Source organism: Aquarana catesbeiana, linkage group LG04 (genome assembly GCF_042186555.1).
Source record: "Aquarana catesbeiana isolate 2022-GZ linkage group LG04, ASM4218655v1, whole genome shotgun sequence".
In the NCBI taxonomy this organism is placed as follows: Eukaryota; Metazoa; Chordata; class Amphibia; order Anura; family Ranidae; genus Aquarana; species Aquarana catesbeiana.
In genome coordinates, this window is record NC_133327.1 from 345,888,012 (window position 1) to 345,912,335 (window position 24,324).

General features: G+C 39.8%; 1 protein-coding gene across 3 annotated transcripts in view; it reads left to right on the plus strand.

Moving 5' to 3' along the window:
- Positions 1–24,324, plus strand: part of KLHL32 (kelch like family member 32) — a 318,383-nt gene that overhangs the window by 77,759 nt on the left and 216,300 nt on the right. For 2 of the 3 annotated variants that reach the window (XM_073626976.1, XM_073626973.1), the window contains exons 2-5: positions 658–746; positions 7,467–7,647; positions 17,165–17,272; positions 20,536–20,634. In XM_073626976.1, coding sequence (XP_073483077.1) covers positions 724–746; positions 7,467–7,647; positions 17,165–17,272; positions 20,536–20,634 — 411 coding nt within the window. In that variant the 5' untranslated portion in view covers positions 658–723. The remainder of the gene's footprint in view (positions 1–657; positions 747–7,466; positions 7,648–17,164; positions 17,273–20,535; positions 20,635–24,324) is intronic. The other variant, XM_073626974.1, reaches the window with a different exon arrangement.

A 24,324-nucleotide genomic window follows, 5' to 3' on the forward strand; every position in this document is an offset into this window, starting at 1 on the left:
GAAAGATATATCCAGGTTTTAGAACAGCATATGCTCCCATTGCATTGCTTCGTAGTAGAAGAGTCAGGTGCTTAAATGGCCTGCCTGCCTGCAGTCCAGACCTTGAAAATATTTGGCACATCTTGAAACTAAAAATAGGACAAAGAAGACCCAGGACTGATGAACAGTTAGAATCCTATATCAGGCAAGAATGGAACAACATTCCTCTCTCAAAACTCCAGCAACTGTTCTCCTCCTCAGTTGCCAGACATTTAAAGAGTGTTGTTAGAAGAGGGGATACTACACCGTGGTAAACATTTCCCTGCCCAAATTTTTTTGAGACGTGTTGCTGGCATCAATTTCAAAATTACCATCTTTCTTTTTCTTAAAATGGTAGTTTCTCATTTTAAACATTTGCTATGTTTTCTATTTTCTATGGGGAATAAAATATGGGTTTTTGAGATTTGCAAATCATTGCATTCTGTTTTCATGTAGATTTTACACAGAGTCACAACTTTTTTGGAATGTGGTTATAGCAACAAGATAAATAGGAATTTATTTGACATTAATTTCCCTTGTGTAATAAATATATATATATATATATATATATATATATATATATATATATATATATATATATATATATAAAATCATTTTACAATTATATTTATTTTGCAGGTCTGATGCTTGTTTGCTCTTCCTCTAAATCATAAGTGTAAAGATTCAGAAGAGTCGACTTGGACGATGCCTTCTGAGATATGCCTCAGGTAAATGTGCCTTGCACTTCTCTCCAAACTCTTAAAGCTTGTCATTCTCATTTAGACTGAACTTAATTGAAACCTCTTTCAGGTTAGTCAGGCAGATGTGAATTGAAAGCTTTGTCTATTTTGCTTGGTTAGGCACTAGAGAACAAACTTGTAGAATGCTATTGTAGCAAATAGTATCCTTGCTAAATTAACCACAATTGCCCCATTGACAGCTCTGGAAACTTCATGCATCCCATGCTCTATTTTTGAAATTTTTCTTCATTTATTCAAAACACCAAAGACAACATGTGAAACATAATACATGTTTTTAGATCCTAGTGAATTATTTTATCTATTCTATCTATTATATCTATTCTATTTTAATAGGGTAGTGAATGGAGTAGCTTATTTATACTTTACTTTTTTCAATGAAGATGCTACTTGCGTATTAGAACACACTGGACTTAGTGGCTTTTGGGGTGCTCTAGAAATTACAGTATGTAAGCATATATACAGGTATTGTCAAGTGCCTGCTTTTACACTGTCAGTGATTTAGAAACGTAAAAGTGAATATGGTTTACCTGTACACTGTGTGATCTAAAACAAAGCAGATACAGCCAAAATCAAAATTAGCCAATGAAAATTAGTATGGTATTGGTAAGTTGGACCTCCCTTAGTTTTAAACTTCAAAACACAAAAAAACTTCTAAAGCTCCACTGTAAAATTAAAAACATGACCTGATCTTGGGAAAATTCACAGATCATTTTTATTGTGACTGAAGCTCTCCTTTAAATAAAATGTATTTAAATGCATTAGCTAATAAGAATATAATGACTTTAAATCATTAGGCCCAATGCTGAAATAGGAACATTCTGTATCCCTATAGCAGTCAGATTTTTCCTGAATGTATTTTTATTTTAGGCATTTTCTAAGTTAGACTCATCAGTAGGCTTATTTCACAAAGATATAAGGCATGTGTTATTTTCCCAAACTTTTGTTTAGTCACGTTAGTGTTATTTTCAGCTTGTGTTGGCTCAGACTGCTGTAAGTAACAAATGTTATTTACAACCTGGAAGCTGATTGATTTCTATGAAGAGCTGCACCAGATTTTGCACTCTCCAGTTTTAGTAAATTAACCTCACTATTTGAGAGCTCCAAACATTTTTAGACCTGGCAGAGATCTATAAATAATACATTAAATGTTATTCATGTTAGCAGAGAAACTTGCTGAGAAGCAATGGTAAAGGTTGCAACAAGTGTCACCCAGGTAACCAGTGGAGAGACTTACAGAAGCAGCACTGCTTAGTACAGGTTTTTTATTAGAATATACAGTATCTCACAAAAGTGAGTACACCCCTCACATTTTTGTAACTATTTTATTATATCTTTTCATGTGACAACACTGAAGAAAAGACACTTTGCTACAATGTAAAGTAGTGAAAATACAGCTTGTATAAGTGTAAATTTTCTGTCCCCTCAAAATAACTCAACACAGCCATTAATGTCTAAACCGCTGGCAACAAAAGTGAGTACACCCGTAAGTGAAAATGTCCAAATTGGACCCAATTAGCCATTTTTCATGTGACTCATTAGTGTTACAAGGTCTCAGGTGTCTTAAATTTGGTGTTATCGCTCTAACTCTCTCATACTGTTCACTGGAAGTTCAACATGGCACCTCATGGCAAAGAATTCTCTGAGGATCTGAAAAAAAGAATTGTTGCTCTACATAAAGATGGCCTAGGCTATAAGAAGATTGCCAAGACCCTGAAACTGAGCTGCAGCACGGTGGCCAAGACCATACAGCGGTTTAACAGGACGGGTTCTACTCAGAACAGGCCTCACTATGCTCGACCAAAGTTGAGTGCTCAGCGTCATATCCAGAGGTTGTCTTTGGGAAATAGACATATGAGTGCTGCCAGCATTGGTGCAGTGGTTGAAGGGGTGGGGGTCAGCCTGTCTCAGTACTCAGACCATACGCCACACACTCTATCAAATTGGTCTGCATGGCTGTCATCCCAGAAGGAAGCCTCTTATAAAGATGATGCACAAGAAAGCCCACAAACAGTTTGCTGAAGACAAGAAAACTAAGGACATGGATTACTGGAACCATGTCCTGTGGTCTGATGAGACCAAGATAATCTTATTTGGTTCAGATGGTGTCAAGCGTGTATGGTGGCAACCAGGTGAGGAGTACAAAGACAAGTGTGTCTTGCCTACAGTCAAGCATGGTGGTGGGAGTGTCATGGTCTGGGGCTGCATGAGTGCTACCGGAACTGGGGAGCTACAATTCATTGAGGGAACCATGAATGCCAACATGTACTGTGACATACTGAAGCAAAGCATAATCCCCTCCCTTCGGAGACTGGGCTACAGGGCAGTATTCTAACATAACGACTCCAAACACACCTCCAAGACTACCACTGCCTTGCTAAAGAAGCTGAGGGTAAAGGTAATGGACTGGCCAAGCATGTCTCCAGACCTAAATCCTATTGAGTATCTGTGGGGCATCCTCAAACAGAAGGTGGAGGAGCACAAGGTCTCTAACATCCACCAGCTCCGTGATGTCATCATGGAGGAGTGGAAGAGGACACCAGTGGCAACCTGTGAAGCTCTGGTGAACTCCATGCTGCCCAAGACGGTTAAGGCAGTGCTGAAAAATAATGGTGAGTACACAAAATATTAACACTTTGGGCCCAATTTGGACATTTTCACTTAGGGGTGTACTCACTTTTGTTGCCAGCGGTTTAGACATTAATGGCTGTGTGTTGAGTTATTTTGAGGTGACAGAAAATTGACACTGTTATACAAGCTGTACACTCACTATTTTTCATTGTAGCAAAGTGTTATTTCTTCAGTGTTGTCACATGAAAAGATATAATAAAAAAATGTGAGGGCTGTACTCACTTTTGTGAGATACTGTATGTGTGTATGTATGTGTGTGTGTATATATTTTATATATATATATATATATATATATATATATATATATATATATATACTGCTCAAAAAATTAAAAGAACACTTTGAAAACACATCAGATCTCAATGGGGAAAAATATCATGCTGGATATCTATACTGATATGGATTGGGTAATGTATTAGGAACGAAATTTGGTGGAAATGAAAATTATCCACCTACAAAAATAAAAATATTGCAGCAGGCATCACTGAGCTCCTGAACAGACTGAGGTGCAACCTGGCGGCATCGGCTGGACTGAAACATAATGTTCCAGAGGTGTTCTATTGGATTTAGGTCAGGCGAGCATGGGGGCCATTCCTTCATCCTCCAGGAACTGGCTGCATACTCTTGCCACATGAGGCTGGGCATTGTCGTGCACCAGGAGGAACCCAGGACCCACTGCACCAGCGTACGGCCTGATAATGGGTCCAAGGATTTCATCCCGATACTTAATGGCATTCAGGGTGCCATTGTCTAGCCTGTAGAGGTCTGTGCATCCCTTCATGGATATGCCTCCGCAGACCATCACTGACTCACCACAAAACCAATCATGCTGAACTATGTTACAAACAGTATAATGTTCTCCACGGCTTCTCCAGACCCTTTCACGTCTGCCACATGTGCTCAGGGTGAACCTGCTTTCATCTGTGAAAATCACAGGGCTCCAGTGGCAGACCTGCCAATTCTGGTTTTCAATGGCAAATGCCAATCGAGCTCCACGGTGCCGGGCAGTAACCACAGGGCCCACTAGAGGACGTCGGGCCCTGTGCTCACTGCCCGGAAGTCTGTTTCTGATTGTTTGGTCAGAGACATTCACACCGGTGACCTGCTGGAGATTTATTTGTAGGGCTCTGGCAGTGCTCATCCTGTTCCTCCTTGCACAAAGGAGCAGATACCGCTCCAGCTGATGGGGTTAAGGACCTTCTACAGCCCTGTTTAGCTCTCCTAGAATAACTGCCTGTCTCCTAGAATCCCCTCCATGCTCTTGAAACTGTGCTGGGAGACACAGCAAACCTTTTGGCACTGGCACGTATTGATGTGCCATCCTGGAGGAGTTGGACTGCCCGTGCAAACTCTATAGGGTCCAGGTATCGCCTAATGCTACAAGTAGTGACACTGACCCCAGCCAAATGTAAAACTAGTGAAGAACAGTCAGAAAAGATGGGAAGGGAAAAAATTGTCAATGGCCTCCACCTGTAAAACCATTCCTGTTTTGGAGGTCGTCTCACTGTTGCCCATCTAGTGCACCTGTTGTTAATCAGTTTCAGCTGCTTTGGTGTTAATGTAATTAACAACCCCCTCTGCTACTGGTACTTAACTGACCAGATCAATATCCCAGGGGTTTAATTTAAAAAAAGTGTTCCTTTCATTTTTTTTAAACAGTGTATGTGTGTGTGTATATATATATATATATATATATATACAGCGGTACCTTGGATTACGAGCATAATTTGTTCCAGAAGCACTCGTATATAAAAGCGATTTTCCCCATAGGAGTCAATAGGAACTCAGATAATTCGTTCTACAGTGACTTCTATTGTATGCAGTACCGCATGTGGCCAGAGATGGAGGGGGCGCTGGAGACACTTGGAAACACTCAGAGACCGCTCGGATGCACTCGTAGAGGCTCAGAGACACCCAGGAACGGTGTGTTTCTGAGTGTCTCCAAATGGCTCCAAGTGTCACCGGCGCCCCTGCACCTCTGACCAAATGCGGTACTGCACACCCCAGAGGCTTGAATCCTGCTTGTTTTGCGAGACAACACTCGCAAACCGAGTCAGGATTAAAAAAAAAAAAAAATAGCTTGTATTACAAAATGCTTGTTAACCGAACTACTCCCAATCTGAGGTATTAGTGCGTGTATGTGTATATAATATATAAATAATTTAGTAAAATCTTGGTTTAAGAGTAACTTGGTTTGAGAGCGTTTTGCAAGACAACCAACATTTTTTAATACATTTTGACTTGATATACAAGTAGCGTCATGTCACAACTGAGTATAAAAGAGAAGAGAGGTGCCTCTAAGTGTAGCAATATGGTTACTTTTAATGAAGGTACAACATTTAGCAACATATTGCTACACTTAGAGGTTCCTCTCTTCTCTTTTATATTCTGTAGATCCTGCTGCATTTTGCTTCTAATCCCCTTGTGGATGCTTCCATCTGTGGATGGACATTTTATGGTTACACAACCTATCACATTGCTATAATCTTTTTATATGGACTATAAACTGAAGGACCTATGAATAAATGGCTGTGGAACTAATCATTTGAGTTTCCATTATTTCTTATGGGGACATTTGCTTTGATATACAAGTGCTTTGGATTACAAGCATGTTTCTGGAACGAATTATGCTCGCAATCCAAGGTTTTACTATATATATATATATATATATATATATATATATATATATACTTAGAGAGGCATGTTATAAATAAAAATTATGAAAATTTAGCAGGATTTACACAAGCACTGGTTTATCATGCTTAAATGTTGATTTATCACAAAAAAATGTCATCATATCTGAAAAGTTAACCCTAACTCTAATGTAATTGCTAAAACTAACCCTTAACCAACCCTAAATCTAAAACTTATACATAACTTTTGCATTTAACATAACCCCTATCCCTAATTTGAACCTAACCATTACCACTATTACGCCAATACCCATTATCAGTTGAGCTAGTATACCAATAGTGTGCAAGAAGCGAGATAAGAAATGGCTTCTTCCTTGAGTGCCTAATCACACAGGGATTTTGGTTTGAGACAGAATCCCTTTAATGCCCGGTTTAAACAAATTTTCCACTTCTAAGCTAATGCACTGTAACTTTTTAAATATGATTTACATGCTCTGATCTGCTTTCACAGTTCATTTTGGACAAGGTCACTATGAGCATGTATTTATGACTTAATGTCCTGGCTCCAATCTTGTTTGCATATATTACCATTTTTATATACAAAATGTGAGGATGCATGGGGCACAATGTCTTTAGCAGATAAATTATTAGAGGTGCCTCTGATTTCATAGGGCTTATATGAGACAGTGAGTGAGATTCTTGTATACTAGTTTGGTATAATAGCAAAACCAATACCATTTGATGTTCACCTTAGACACTATATGGTAGTTGCACATTTAAAAATAGTTCAAGCAGTGAAGGATTTTTATTTACAGATCTGTACATAGTTTAATACTATCATATTTTTTAAAGAACGCACAGCAATATTCTCTTTTCCAGAGTTACAGAAGTCTATTGGCTAAAACACTGGCAGTAGTTCATGGGGATCTATTGTCTTCTATGTTGCCTATATGAAGACTGAGTTTACTCTGTCAAAATCACATGTGTATGCAATGTGTATCCTATATACTGTATGTAAGTTAATGTAGGTTTCAAGTCCATACTTAATTTGTCATACTGCCCAAGGCTCCTTCACAACATTCCTTGCCTAAGGACTGTTATTAGAGTTATGTTTTTCTGCAGAGCTCCTTTCTTTACATTTTGTTTTTGTGGAATTTAACCATGGGTAACCAGTAGAAGCTAAAAAATAATAATATGAATAGGAATAAAAAAGTACAAAAAAAATGTTCATTCTGAGTTATGGCGCTGCTGAATCTTACCCTGCAGTCACAGTGGTCCACACAAGAATGGATACCTTCATATCTACTGCCTGTATTTAGACAACATAATAATAATAATAAAAAAGTTTTCTATATGTTTTCTATATGCATACCAATGCATTCGGTATGTTCTTTGATCCCATATAAGCATATTTTATGTTTTACAGTATTCAAGAAATGCTAACGGGTCACAGGCATTGCCATTCTATGTCACATAAAGATTCTGTCCTGTCTGCATTAAACCAACAGAGGAATGACGGCATTCTCTGTGATGTTACTCTTGTTGCTGAAGAACAAAAGTTTCATGCCCACAAGGCTGTGCTGGCTGCGTGTAGCGATTACTTTCGGGTAAGTCATTATAGCTTTTTATGCCGTGCATGTTGAAGAAGACAATATTAATTGAGATTATGCTTATATCTTGGTCGTTTAATAAAAAAATATGAATACATTATTTAAAGAGCACTTACAGTAAGTAAAATTGCTATTATGGATTGCCTTTGTAGTTCGGGAAACTCTGAAACCTTGCTAAGGTCAGAAAAAACTTTGAGTTTCCTAATCATCTGAGTTTATTATGTTCTTGTGGTAAGATTCAGCTTAATTTGCTGAACTTCTGAGTAGACCTCCAATTTCTTGCTTTGTGATTCTTTGCTGTGCAAATTTACTCTTATGCTTCAAAGCTTACAAACAAGGCTGCGATGTCTATAGAAGGGATGCAGAGTGGAACCCAAGGAACATACATGATACATGTGGGCCTGCTTTTTCACAGACCAATCTTAAATTCATTCTGAAAATGAAGTCAACAACATGAATAGGAATGATGTCACTTTAATATGTTAGTTTGCAAAGCAAAATGGAGCAATTAGTAGGAATTCAAAGAGGTCAGATATTTGGCAACTAAATTGCAGGTGCATTGGTCAACAAACCTGCAAAACTATGAAATCTATCAAGACAAGCATCAATAAATAATGGCAGCATATTCCAAACAAGGATAAACTTTAATGGCATAAAGAAAGTCATACATCAAAGCTCACTGATTGAGATACAGTACATGGAAGCATAAAGCCCAACCCCAACTCCAGACATCCACCCCTCCCCCCCATGCCCCATATCTTTCTTTTTAATCTGTATACATAGCTTTTTCAGGTGTCACATGACATCTTTGGCCCCTTCATCTTCTGATAAGTGAATGAGAGCAGCAACACATAGAGACATGACACTTTTCTCTGCAGCCTTCCTCTGTGAGTCCAGGGTAGACAGATGGTGCACCACCGTGGGGCAGATCCTTGACACTCTGGGCTTACAGAAAGTGGTTTCAACCCTGCTGACAATCATACAACCCATAAAAGGAGCAGTGCTGAATCACAAAGTGGGGAGTCTGTCGGGGGCAGTGCTAGGGTAAGTATTGCAGCAAGAGCTGTTTTTTTTTAAGACAAGCAGGGTATTTTTCTATGTAGTTTCAAAGCTGGAGTTGGTTTTTAAAAGTTAAAATGACCACAGACTTGAATCAATATCTGTGTCCCAACAAAAAACTTGTAATTCTACAACCCCTGGCAAAAATTATGGAATCGCCAGTCCCTGAGGATGTTCCTTCAGTTGTTTATTGTTGTAGAAAAAAAGCAGATCACAGACATGGCCAAAAACTAAAGGCATTTCAAATGGCAACTTTCTGGCTTTAAGAAACACTAAAAGAAATCAAGAAAAATAATTGTGGTGGCCAGTAACAGTTAGATTTATAGAACAAGCACAGGGAATAAATTATGGAATCGCTCAACTCTGAGGAAAAAATTATGGAATCATGATAAACAAACAAACAAAATAACACTCCAACACATCACTAGTACTTTGTTGCACCACCTCTGGCTTTTATAACTGCTTGCAGTCTCTGAGGCATTGACTTAATGAGTGATAAACAGTACTCTTCATCAATCTGGCTCCAGCCTTCTCTGATTGCTGTTGCCAAATCATCTTTGCAGGTTGGAGCCTTGTCATGGACCATTTTCTTTAACTTCCACCACAGATTTTCAATTGGATTGAGATCCGGACTGTTTGCAGGCCATGACATTATGTGTCTTTCTTCAAGGAATTTTTTCACAGTTTTTGCTCTATGGCAAGATGCATTATCATCTTGATAAATGATTTCATCATCCCCAAACATCCTTTCAATAGATGGGATAAGAAAAGTGTCCAAAATTTCAATGTAAACCTGTGCATTTATTGAAGATTTAATGACAGCCATCTCCCCAGTGCCTTTACCTGACATGCAGCCCCATATCATAATTGACTGTGGAAATTTGCATGTTTTCTTCAGACAGTCGTTTGCATAAATCTCATTGGAACGGCACCAAACAAAAGTTCCAGCATCATCACCTTGCCCAATGCAGATTCGAGATTCATCACTGAATATGACTTTCATCCAATCATCCACAGTCCACGATTGCCTTTCCTTAGCCCATTGTAACCTTGTTTTTTTGTGTTTAGGTGTTAGAGATGGCTTTCTTTTAGCTTTTCTGTATGTAAATCTCATTTCCTTTAGGCGTTTTCTTACAGTTCGGTCACAGATGTTGACTCCAGTTTCCTCCCATTTGTTCCTCATTTGTTTTGTTGTACATTTTCTGTTTTCAAGGCATATTGCTTTAAGTTTTCTGTCTTGACGCTTTGATGTCTTCCTTGATCTACCAGTATGCTTGCCTTTAACCACCTTCCCATGTTGTTTGTATTTGGTCCATGTTTTAGACACAGCTGACTGTGAACAACCAACATCTTGTGCAACACTGCGTGATGATTTACCCTCTTTAAGGAGTTTGATAATCCTCTCCTTTTTTTCAATTGACATCTCTGGTGTTGGAGCCATGCTTCATGTCAGTCCACTTGTTGCAACAGCTCTCCAAGGTGTGAGCACTCCTTTTTACCTACATATTAACAAGCAGATTTAATCTGATGCAGGTGTTAGTGTTTGTAATTAAAATTTACAGGGTGATTCCATAATTTTTTCCTCAGAATTGAGTGATTCCACAATTTATTCCCTGTGCTTGTTCTATAAATCTAACTGTTACTGGCCACCACAATTATTTTTCTTGATTTCTTTCAGTGTTTCTTAAAGCCAGAAAGTTGCCATTTGAAATGCATTTAGTTTTTGGTCATGTCTGTGATCTGCTTTTTTTCTACAACAATAAACAACTGAAGGAACATCCTCAGGGACTGGTGATTCCATAATTTTTGCCAGGGGTTGTAATATCTGGGATTTATGGAGTGGCTTTCAGAGGTTGCATCTATCCTAGGTCAACATATAACTGTAATACCCCGATGTAGAGAGCAGAAAACAATGACCTCCTCCCTAACCCCACAACCCTAAATGTGCCCTTCTTCTTAATGGGGAACCAGACAGTTAAAGGTGAAATTGAAATATACATATTTTAACAAGAACTGCATATCATATGTGCAAGTTTTCTCAGCCGTGATATAAAGCCAGGAGCTGACTTAACCATTGAGAGCTATAGGTAACCATGTCAACTCTCTGCCTCCAGCCTATTCATTGGCCTATGTTTAAGCATCACCCCACTGGTGAGCTCCTGCCTGTATTTTTCCTCTCTTGTAAGTCTGCCCAATTCCGTGTCCAGGGTCCCAAAGCTTGAAATATGTTAGGGTGGGAGCACTAAGTAGTGCATCAAAGCCTAATACATCAAGTGGCTGGCACTCCTAATCTGAGCCTGATTTATGGTTTGCAGGTGACTGTGGGAGTTAATTCACTATTATAAATGTTAATTGATAGATATTAGGCAATATCACATAATTCCTCCACTGATGTGTGAATGTTGCACATTTTTAATAAATTCATATGAAGCAAAGTGCTAATAGAACAATCTTACAGCTCATTATAATGTATGCAAATTACAGTTAACAGTTACATGATATTTGCTTGTAACTGTTAACGTATATATAAAAGAAACTCAAGGAGGGGTAAACTGATCTTTTGCTCACTAAATGCTATGAATTTGATGAAAACCATGAATTAGGATTAGTGATGAGAAAAGTAGCCTGAGTTAGGTTTAGAGGAGGATCCTCAAATGCCAAACATAGCAGTGAACCATTTTGGAGTATAGAGGAGCTATATCTTATTTTTTCTGGCCCTTTTCAAGGCAAATTTGTAAGCTTTTTTTTTTTTTTTTTTTTTACTTTAAGAGGACATGGGTAGCTGGGCATTGAAAATAGGTACCAATGAAAACTTTTTTTTTTTTAAATACGATTCACCTAGGAGAAGGTCTTTTCATGTGGCTTAAGAGGAAACATGAAAAATACATTAATGCTTTAAATAACATGCTTGGGGGATGCCTTAAACCTGCAAGTAAAGTTGTGCAGCAGTACAATGTAGTCTTATAAAAGTGACAATTAAAAATGTAAAAACAAAAAAACATCTGCTGAATGACAGTTCCCTACTGGCTTAATTTTGTTTGTATACAAAGTGGCCGGAGGATCCCGGATGACATCATTAACCAAATATGATCATGGAACATATTTGGTCAATGACATTACCCAGTTTCGCCAGCTGTTTTTTTACTTACAGCAGCCATTAGGGACCTGCCATTTGTGACAGAAGAAGCGGCAGGAGAAGATTGTCATAGTGGTGAGTTACTGTGGCACTGGGTTGATAGGGGTCATTCATAGTTCTTATTAATGGATCTATATCACTGAATGATATGACTGACATTGGATTTACATTGTGGGTCATTATTTATATATGAAGCTCATGTTACAGAGTGATAGCACAGGAACACACATGGGATACAAGGCAGAGCTTTGTCACCCTATACAAGGAAATGCCTGGACAATGTCTGGATCACTAGTTATTATTTTAAAGTGATTGTAAAGCTTCAAAGTTTTTATTTTTAATTAAATAATAGAAAAATAATAAACATGTCATACTTACCTGCTCTGTTCAATGGCATTGCACAGAGCAGACCTGATCCTTCCTTCCTGGGCTCCCCCGTCGGTGCTCTTGGCTTCTCTTCTTCGGTAAGTGCCTCCATAGAAAGCAGCTTTCTATGGGGGCATTGGTGCGGGCTCGAACCGGAGCTACCTTGTCTCCGTCTATCGATGGCTCCTGCTGCTATTAATCTGACCAGTGAGGAAGGAGAGAGCTGAGAGACATGCTGCTCTAATGCACAGCATTGGATTGAGAATGGGCTCAGGTAAGTATGGGGGTGGGGCTCTGGCACAGAAGGTTTTTTACTTTAATGCATATAATGCATTAATGTTAAACACCTTAAGGCTTTACAACCACTTTAATGAAAACTGTGAATTTAAAAATGATGAACATTTTTAAAACTACATTTACATGTTAAAGTCTATATGAGACTTTAGTGATTGGGCTTGCATATTTTAAAGTGAAAGTTTGACCTGGTTTAGAGCTTCTAGCAACTACCACTGTGTTGCTAGACACAGTGGTAGCTACCACAACCACTGTATAACATTGAGTTTTTGAAATCCCTGATAATCCTGAGAATAAACCAAAATTGATAGGGTGTTGTTTCTTATCTGGTTTGTTCTGTTGAGGGAATCCCCCATGCCCCTGTGTCTGCCCAAGGAGTAGCTTTGCCCTTTATTACACAGCCATGCTGGTTTGGACAAGTTTTTATGCTCAAAGTACTATCATGTTTATGTCCTGTTATGAAGGAGCAGATTATATCCATGAAACGTGTTAAAAAACAATGGACGGTTCAGTCTTATAAGGACTATGTTGCTTAAACAAAGTTGCTTAAAAAAAGACGTACCGGGGGACGCCCGCGAGCAGCAAACAATGATGGCTGCTTGATAGCTTCGCTCCTTGCCGCCCAGATACATCGGACAAACCACCGGCACACTGCGAGGGCATCCCTGGCTTCCACCATTCCCGCTCACCCACGCTACCCCCGCGCACCTTATGGGTAATAGAACAATGGCCACTCGAGCGTCCAGCACAAAATCCATAGGCAGAGATCCGACTGAGGCCTCCCCGCCGGACGCCATCTTTGAAGCACCTGCCTCGAGTCTGGACCCCTACTCCCAGTTTGGCTCTGAGGACTCCCCTTTTTTTTTCACTTTTTGGCTTGATTTTTTTTCCATTATTCACCTCTGACCCCTGCTGAGTTCCAGCCCGGCAGTGTTTCATCAGCTTGGACCCAGCCCAAAACTGTAAGCTCTATTGCTGGCCCCCACTCTCACTAATATCCACATAAGGACCACCGCTATATTTGGTCACTCACCTCCAGAAGCGGCGGTGACGCTGCCCAACGCCTAGCCCTGAACCACCCATACCTCTTTCTCCATATCCCATTGGAATCCACCTTGCTGCTCCAGGACTTCTGCACATCCACTCGCCCCCTTAATGAATGCAATTTGACTTTCAAAGCCTACCAACTATCCTGCATTCCACCTCCTACCCCCTGCCCTGAGCCTCCATGTCGAGAGAACACCAGTGGAACTTTCAGCTGTTGCTTGGACACACGAACCTCTTTGCTTTGTATGATGTGTGGTGTCTCCCTCCCACCTCCCTGTACACTTGGTTCTGGCTACTTGGTCATTGAGGGCTCGCATGGAAGGCTCAGGAGCTCACCACAACCCCTTTCCCCTCCCCCACATCCCCGCCATTCCCCCATCCAGTCCGCTCCCCCTACCCCCCCTTTGTTGCCCTCCTCCTTTCATTTCCTCTGTTTGCAAACAAGCGAGCCGTTGCCTGTGAGCCCTGTTTTTTTATTTTTATTATTATTTTCTTTTTCCCTCGGGCTCTCCGAAGGGCTCATTTCACTCTGGCTTTTGCAGATGGTGGCACGCTCCGGGAGACTCCCTGACGGATTCAATGACTGACCCCCTGAATCTTGAGGGTTGTTTATCTACTGATGTTTTAAGGAAATTTCAAATTAATTATTACCTTGGGTACTCCCCTATTATAGTTCATTATTGGGATGAATGTTAACGGACTTGCCCTGCCCTGTTGGCCAGGGCACCTTATACAAATGTCTCATTTGATCCCCTAAAGGTTGTACATATGCCCCCCCCTTTTTTTTTTCTTCCCTTTCCTCTGGAAGCCCTTCCTCTTCTATTATATTTTAAGCTGTTAAGGCCTAGCACAACCATGTGAGCTCCCCCACCTTGCACGTCTTATCTGAGATGTGGTCCGTGCTCAGCACGGCGTACTTAGTACAAACCTTTTGTCTTCAATATTTTGTTGTTATTTTGTCCTCCCCCTGCCCTGACTCCTCCCTCTCTTACTACTTCCCCCCATATCCCTGTTCTCTTTCGTTCCCTCAGGCTGGCAATTCTCAAAGGTCACGGACCCAAGATCCTGTTAGGTTTGGCTACTACTGCTGGACTCCATTATGGAAGCGAATTCATGTCTCCTCGCTATGGCCCAATCCGCGTTGAAGTTTTACTCTCATAATATCCATGTGTTTAACTTGCTGTCAAAGCGATCAAAGGTATTTTGCCACCTAAAATCTAGTCATGTAGTATCCTTGCAAGAGACCAGGTTTTCCTCCTCTTTTTCTCTAAAATACCTCTCCCCTCACTATCTTAACTTTTTATCTAGCCTCCGCCCCTGAGAAACAGAGTGGGTTCCTAATCACCTTTAGATGCAATCTCTTATTCTCATGCACCAAGGAAAACGCAGACCCGACCGGTAGGTACCTGTTACTTCAGGGCACCCTAAATGGCCAGACCGTAACCTTGGTTGCCTACTATGCCCCCAACTGCTTTCAACACAAGTTCTTCTCTCACCTCCTTAAAGTAGTCTACCAGCATAGTTCCGGCATCCTTATCCTGATGGGTGACTTGAACATGGCCTGGATTCATCGGTGGATAGGAGATACGCACCAGGATCTACTCCCTCTTACGACCCGGTCATGGAGGAGCAGATGAGATCTCTCATACAGTCCCACGGTTTGGTGGACGCTTGGCGGGAGCTTCACCCCCGCGACTTTACTTTCTATTCCTGTCCACATAATAGCTTCTGTAGGATTGACCATGTCATCATTTCCCTATGCTTCATCTCTTCTATACACAAAATCTCAATCCACCCTATGCTTGGTCGTATCATGACCCAATAGTTTTTTTGCTCACCCTCTCGGGCCTGACCCGTCCTACTTTTCAGTGGTGGGTGAACGACTCACTCCTTACATCCCAGGATGCTCTCCTCTCCACTCCCGCCTCCAAACCTTTTTCAGGGAAAATGTAGGCTCTGTGTTGTCGGCCATTTCCTTATGGGAAGCTCACAAGGCTACATGCAAGGCCATTGTATACAGATAGCGTCTTCCCAAAAACGTGACAGAGAAAAGCGGATCCGTGATACTTCCATGGCTGTACTAGACTTATTGGCCTTCGACAGAGCTGAGAAGGCTCTGCGGTGGAAAAAGCATACATTTTATTCCTGTGCAAATAAGCCCGGTGCAATGCTCGCCAGGAAACTCAATGCAGAAGCTCGTGCCCACAAACCCATCTGCCTTCGCTCCACCAATGGAGATATCTCACTTCTGATCCAAATAAAGTCTCAGCGGCCTTGGCCGACTTTCTGACCTCTCTCTATAGTAAACCTTCGCCTTTCCCTGTCGACCAAGCTGAAAAAAGAATGGACACTCCGCTAAGGGCATTGTCCCCTGTCTTATATATCATATCAGGTTGTTATGTAAAATACAAGTGTTATAAGTTTATAGTAAGCCATTGCTGGCATTAAGTGTCCGTTCTGTTGCCACAGAAGAGTTAAAGTGTTTGTAAAGGCTTAAGGTTTACCATGAAGGTAGAAAAACCTGTGTGCAGCAGCCCCCCCAATACTTACCTGAGCCCCATCTTGATCTAGCGATGTACACAGGAGCAGTGGCTCTCCGGGACTCTCCCTCCTCATTGGCTGAGACAGCAGTGGGAGCCATTGGCTTCCGCTGCTGTCAATCACAGCTAGTGAGCCAATGAGAAGAGAGAGGGGGTGGGGCCAAGCCATGGCTCTGAATGCACATGCAAAGCAGCGGCTGGGGAGCGAGCCTGCTTAGGTGCCCCCACAGCAAGCTGTTTTCTCTTAGGGCACTTGGCAGGGGGTAGGGGCCAGGAGTGGTGGCGTGGAACTGGAGCAGAGGAGGATCGGGGTTGCTCTGTGCAAAACCAATACACAAGTATGACATGTTCGTTATTTTGTTATTTTTCATGAAAAAAAATTCTGTCTTTAATACCACTTTAAATACTGTATACATACATACGTGATGGTAAATATGGCATTTTGGGTTTGATATTGTTCCCTATAATATTTTTGAATGATATTTTGAAAAAAAAACATTGCATATGCTTTTAAACCATTGTTTTCTCCATGTGTATCTGTAAAATCTAGAGGTTAGAATAATATTTCTTTCTTAATGTAGTTTCAAATGTTCTTAGGCGGTCCTTTTAGTTTTTGATCTGTTTTATTTTAATTTCTAAAGTTTACCAATTTACAACCATGTTTAATATACGTTTTTGAATATTTCTATACATTTTTTTTTTTTTTACAAATAAACATTACATTCTAGCTGCTTCCATTAAACAGCTTTTGTAGAGAATACTGGGCTTTTTAATTAGAAAGTCCCGCACTGCTCATACACTTATTAGCTGCTTCAATGGCTTTGCTGCTTTGCATACCCTGCTTACTAGCTGGAAGTATAAAATCTGAAATGTTTCTATGTTATATTTATTATTTGCAAAACACACTGTGCACATTTTATAAAATAACAGCAAAATAGACAGAATTTGGTCTTTTTGAGCTCACAAAAAAAAAAACAATCTAGACAAAGCTTAACTGAAGAAAGTTATTTGGCTGCATATTTCTTGTCATGTCGTTTATGAAATGGTTTAATGGGGTCCCTTCTTTATCCAGGCAATGTTTAGTCTGTGCATGGTGGAAAGTGAAGCCGATGAAGTTAACTTGCATGGTGTGACCAGCCTTGGATTAAAACAGGCCCTGGATTTTGCCTACACTGGGCAGGTACTGTACACATTTAGTATCATCTAGCAGATCGCTGTAAATGCTTAGAGACTATGTACTTTCATGGCTGTATTTTAAATATCACATTGTTTAGAGTAAAGGAATTTGTACAAGCTTTTGTACACCTTTGTTATAAACCATAGCAAAACCAAAATGGAATTACTGGAATTGTAAAAATGTATCCACTTTAAAATGCATGTAATGCCAAAACATGTAAGGATTGTAAGCCCCGCCAGGCTTTATTGCTGTTTTTCAATTTGGGAGCTTTGCCTTTTCCATGTGTCCTGGAGACCATTGTCTTATGTACAGAAAGTAAAATAAAATTCAACATTTTTCAGTCTGACAGTAATGGTGTGAGGGCAATTCTTTCAATGGGGCACTTGTTGTGGTAACAACTGTCTAAGGGGGGATTTCCCCTCGCTTTGCAGAGATTTCCTTTCACTTCCTGTTGTATCTCTGGAAGTGAAGTGAAGTGAAATCTCCCCTCCAAGACAGGAAAAGCAAAAAAAAAAATTAAAAATTGCAATAAATAACCTGGCTTAAAGTGTTACTAAACCCACAACAGTAAAATCAGTGTGTATATGCAGTAAAGCATGCTTTGTTATGCTCACCGTGAAACCTAAGGTGTTAATCCTCTGCATTGTGTAAAAAAGGCTGTTTGATCCTGTCTTCTCTGATCCTCCTTCCATTGTCCCCTAATAATTTCCTGATAACACAGGGTTTATGGAATCAGGTTGCACATGCTCAGTTTGGTGTGCATTGTTAGGTAGGTGTTTTTTTTTTTTCTTGGGAGGGTGCACGTGATCAGCACAGGGCCAATCAGCACTGTCCAGACAGAAGGTCGGGGGTCTTGCAGTCTTATAGGACTCATAGAAACCCCTCCTTCAAGCTTTAACCAGTGCTTGGCTGGACACTGATAGAAGTCAAAAGACTGCTCTAACTGCTAATGAGAAAGGGTATTTAGCAGTCTATATTTATTAAATAATTGCATTTCCATGTTCTGTGTACTGTGGGAGACCAGATATAGTGAATGCAGGGTCCTGGGTTTAGTAATACTTTAACCATTTTGTAACCTATACAATACAGCAAAATAGAAGTTTTGGCTTTAGATTCACTGTAAGCCCTATCCTAAAACTGAATGGCATAGGGAATCATCAGTGGTAGAAAATGTGTGTGCAGAAAGTATGAATAAATGTAAAAATAATAAATAAAAACTCACATTCATATTTTTTTGTATTAAAGTCATGTTTGGACCCCTTGCACACAGGCAAAAAAGATGTATCTTTAGTGCTAGACAAGATTAGGGGGACTTTTTCTAAAAAGAAGATTAATCTGGTCATATTTGATTGACCTGGATTGGATTTGCTGGTCAATTTCATAGCAATTTAATAAGCTGTGCATACAAAGACAGGAAATACAAGAACAAATCAAATCAGGAAAATTGATGTCTGCTTTTTGACCAACAAATACAAACATAAGATAGAAGCCTGTTTATTGGGGAAAAAAATTCATACAATATATAGCAATTAAAGGAAAAGTCTAATTTCCGTGGGTACATATTTTAGGTTATTTCAGTGTTTATCCTAAAGTCATTGTTGATTTGACTTTCACATGGTTACATGCTTTTTCTTTTATATTTTTTAAATTGTATTAGATGTAGAGATAAATCTACACGTCTCTATATTTAATGCAACAGGATGATTAAAGAAGCAAGCATTTAGGACCCATCATCTCCTTTGCTGTGTGTTAATGTGTGATATGCCGTGTATTGATGTGCTTTGAGGTGCAATTCAGAACAATGCAACTGGGTAAATGGGCCCATAAAATGTAAAAGTCACATAAAAAAAGACTGAAACTTTGGTCTTAAGTATTTGGTAGGTGCACTTTATTCCCCTATTTCATACTTTCTAAAGTAATGAAAGTAAAAATGATGGTGGGACATGGTGAATTATTTAAGAGTGTGTCTTCAGTATATCCACATTTCATGCATTTCTCTTTCGCCAGAAGTAGCATTGGTAATCTTATTAGTTAGCCTATGGGGCCATCTAGTGGCTAATATACAGACTACAAGCACCTATTCACAAGTAAAGTTTTATATATTACAGTACTAATAATGCAAGTAATATTATTCATGTTAATAAGAGGATAATTACTATAACTTGAAAAATGTATATTTTGTTACTATATAAGTAAATATCCCAAACATGTTTTGCAGTGCTTTTCTGAGCCTGATTTATTAGTGCGATATGAGGTGAAGAAAATACAAACTGATTAAATGTTTACAGTGAACACAGGTTCACTTCACTGCAGTTCTTCTCATTTCATAGTTAAAAATCAGAATAATTGAATAAAAGGCTTCATGCTGCTGACTGTGTCTTCATGAGAAAAGAGGTCAGGATTCTGGGAGAGAACACATTAATACTTACTACCAGCACAGTTCTTCAGTGGCTAGCAGTCAGTCAAGCCTATACTCTTCAAAGCAGAGTATCACAAAACATTACTATTATTATTATTATCATTATTATTATGTCAGAGTAAATAAGAAATACATTATGATAGAACTGAAAATAGTCAGCTGTTCCAGATGAACTAATACAACATTAAATGGCATTTTAATATTATTGCAGTTATTAATGATTGCATCTATCTATCTATCTATCTATCTATCTATCTATCTATCTATCTATCTATCTATCTATCTATCTATCTATCTATCTATCTATCTATCTAATTATCTATCTTATTTATCTATCTTATCTATCTAATCTATGTATCTTATCTATGTATGTTATCTATCTATCCATCCATCTATCACCTGATTTGAAAACCAAAAAAAATGCCCAAAAAAAGTAATAGCTCTGATACATAAGATTCCAGCTGAATTTAGTGGAAGTTTGAACATAAACGTTAGCAGCTGATTGGTTAATATAGACAACATTTTGTTAGTCCAGAGTTTTGTAAATGGCAAAATGCCTGTTATTTTAAGCCAGTCTTGTTGTGCTCCTGCTGACAAGTCTATGACGTCAGCCCATTCCCCTTTGGAAGACAACAAACACACCGAAGTTCTACTTCAGACCGCATCATTGACCTCAATCTTTTGAAAATGTTTAATAGATTTTATGCAATTATATTATATTCATTTTAACATTTGTATATGAACTCACAGTAATTTTTTGAAGGAGGCCCTCGAAATGTGAAGGTGCATAGCACTGATATTCAGTGGCAAAATGCTTTGTTTTTAACTGCGTTTGCTTATTTATTAGATTCTTCTGGAACCTGGAGCCATTCAAGACGTACTGGCTGCTGGTAGTCACTTGCAATTACTTGAGCTCTTGAACCTCTGTTCCCAGTATCTTATCCAGGTAAGAGTCATTTAATTGCAGGTATTTTCCCTTTAATGATTTAGGTAATTGTACCTAAATGTACCTAAATTGTACATAAATCTACCTGTTTTTCCTACATGAGTCTAAAATGGTGCATGGCTCTAATAGCAAAGGTGAACTTGAATATCAATAGCCTTTTTTCTACATTCCTAAAACCAAGGTTGAATACGGTCACAGTTATTGATTTAACAGCCAAATTGTGGATGTTTACCAGCTTGACCTGTTAATAGAGATGTAAGCAGGAATATTTCTATCAAGCGGACATCTCAGTCTGTCTCACTCCTATAGTTATAAAGAACTTGTGCCTGGCATTCAATGATTTTTCTACCTGTAAACTCTTTATTGTACATATTGTATGTGCTTGTCTTTTTTTTTTTTGGTATGTCCTTATGCTGCCTAGCCCCCATTTTTTACTTAAGTCCTCATTCTGTGACTGTCAATTTAATAATGCGTGAAGTGAAGACATAGCTGCACTCCGATGACATCGCTCAGTGCAACAAAATGTTATTCCACAGAGCCAAAATGACAGTACCTGCAGACTGCTCACACTAACACGTTTTACTAAAGGCAGTCATAGTTGCAGAGGTCCTCTGCAATTAAGCCTATTTTGGGTGAAACGCCCAGGTTCACACTATTGCGGGTGGTTGCGGGTGTGGGAATCGCAACCACCTGCAGTTAAAACGCGCTGCTCTCTAAAAATGCATTCCTTGTTGATGACATCCCATGCATCTAAAAACACAGCACGTTTGCGGGAACCACAGAGAAATCACATGGTGCAAAAGCATGATGCGATTTCCTGGCCACTGCGTTTTTTAAAATCCTGCTTCAAATGAATGGGCTTGCCATGCCTGCACAAACGCGGGCCACAAACCGGCAAGAGCGTGAACCTTAAGCATTAATGTTATATGCAGGAAGAAATACAACTAACTGTTATGTGGAAGAATAGTTGTGGGCTCATGTGTGCAAATACCAGTAATATATTGACAGTACCTTTTTGAAAATCATTTTTGAGTTCTTTTGAAAATCATCCAAGTAATGTATTATTGTGCTTTAAAACATGGCTTTACATCCACACATTTGCCTCACATCTCCTGGAGAGATATTACAACATAGTTTGCCATAACATTCTCCACAAATCAATAATGGGACAAGGTCCCCTGTTTTTAGTACATTCACCAGATGGAAAACAACAGATTGCCTATTTTGGTCATAATGCTGAAACATTTTTTTTTAATATTGTCTACACACTTGGAGCCACATTTTTATTCTTTTATTCTTTTAAAAGAAAATATATGAATAACAAAAAAGCTACCTGAAGCTACCATCCCAGCACACCAGGCATAAAGACTAATAAGACTATTATTGCTTTGGCTTTGACAGCACATATTTGACTATGGCATGCAAAACTGACTTGCAATGCTTTTAAGCATTTAAATAATTTACTGAAGAAATGAAACAGCCTTCCCAAAGAAATGGTGTTTGCTGACAATGGATACCTGAACATCAGAGGTGATGCTGGTATCAGGAGCACTCATGTACAACCTACCTTTCTGTGTCAGCTGCTATCTATAATATCGCATTTTTTTGTACTGACTTTAAAATGTATCCAGATGCGGCTAATATTCTGTGGTAAGTTTTCCTTAGTCCTCATGGAATTCCAGATAAGGATGCAGAACTTCCCCCCTTCCACGCTTCAGATACACAAAGAACACCAGGGTGAAACCTTTTACTCCCCCAATTTTGGATCCCAGTAAGGACAGAGGAAAAGGATGAACACCATGGGAAATATTAGACACTACTATATACATTTTAAGGTTAAATACAATAGAATACTTTTTAACTGGTTACTCTTCAAATAACTACATGCATGGTGAACTGTAATTTTAGGGTTGGATGTCATTGGTGGACACCAGCACTTAAGAGTGGGTATCTTTTGTTTGTGGGCTTATTATAAAGCATTTACATATTCCTAGCCAACAGTAAATGAGCTTTCAAGAACCCCCTAATAACCTTTGTAACTGGAGGCTAGTGACAAGCTGTGCCTGGGTCCAGTTTGGGGTACATTCTGCGAACTTTACTGAGGCTCAGATGCCAAATCCAAACTCAGTTAAAAATAATCGGAGCCTAATCTTAGAAAGTAATAGGCCATGTTCTAGGCTGTTAGGCGAGGGATCGTCAAACAAATGTAGTGCACCACACGTAGGTGCCGCAGGTGAAATGAGATCCCCCTCCCTGCACAACCGGGCACACCGAATTTCCACAGTCTCCCAGAGTGAGAAAAACAGACCAGCACTTGTTTTTTTGCATTTTATTGAGGAGATATAATTTGGATGGGGAGTAGGGGTATTAGGGGATGCCCACTTGACTTCAAACAACTTCTGGGGCAACTTTCCTACAGTATATACAGTCTATATACACTCCTCTGCTCCGCCAGCACACTTGCTTGCAGAACTCCACTGGTACACTTGACAAAAAGATGATCCTGACACAGCACTCAGTCGGATCTTAGAGCAACATCCTGTTATAGGCAGGAACCCGAGGCCCCTTTAAATGTGGAGCAAAAGTCAGTGTCCAGCTTCCAACCCTGTGCCTACTGATCCCAGCACCACCTCTTCAGACACTGCCAGCCCACCTGGCTGCAGCTGCTCCTTTTACTAGCCCTCCTGGCTACTTGTCCACAGTCCTTCCAAACTGACACTCTCTCTCTCCACAGTCCCCACAGACTGTTCACTAAAAAGCACACCTGGCTGGCTCCTCTGGAGAACTCCTGGATGTGCTTTCCTCTCCTTGTGCCCGTGCCTCCAGGAAGAATTTCCTCTGTGTGTTGTAGAGGGTCTCTCCAGCACCTGAGCCCCAGGCCAAGGTCACCCCCCCAGACTGGAGGGCACCCTCAAGGGCCGCCGACAGCCTCCTCAGCACTCCTTTTCCATCTTCCATCTGACTGCCCCTACTGGCATGACTCCTGAGTATTTATGAGGTGCCTGCCCCCTGCCAGCCCATTTTGCTGGGGATTGGCTGGTGCCCTCGTCAATACTCAAAGACTCCACCCTTTACTTCTGGAAGCTTCTCCAAGGTTCCAGAGAACAGGGGGGGGGGTTACCAGAGTCCCTCAGAGTCACTCAGCCCTGACCCAGATTCAACCCAGGCCTGGTTCTCAGCCAGGCCAAATTTTCCTACAATAACAACTATGTGCACTAGCACCTAGCTAGAGGGTGCTACACAAAGGTTATGGGGAGCTGAATACTGCAGTGGGGGACATATACCAATGCAATTTTTTGGTGAGGAGCAGTAGTTTTAATAACGCTTAAAACAAAACATTAAAAATATAGAGATCCCTTAAATAGCATGCTTGCAGAATGTCTTAAACCTGCATACATGGATGTATTCAACCTACAACACCAAAAATTACATTTACAAAGAAAAAAAATGTTGTTCAACCAACTGAGCTCTGCAAGATTTTACTCCCTTTATGACCAGACCTTTTTTAATATTCGGCACTGTACTACTTTAACTGGTAATTGCGCGGTCATGCAATACTGTATCCAAATAAAATTTATATAATTTTTTTCACACAAATAGAGCTTTATTTTGGTTGTATTTGATCAGCACCGGGTTTTTTATTTTTTGCAATATAAACAAAAATTTGGAAAAAAAACCCAATATTTTTTA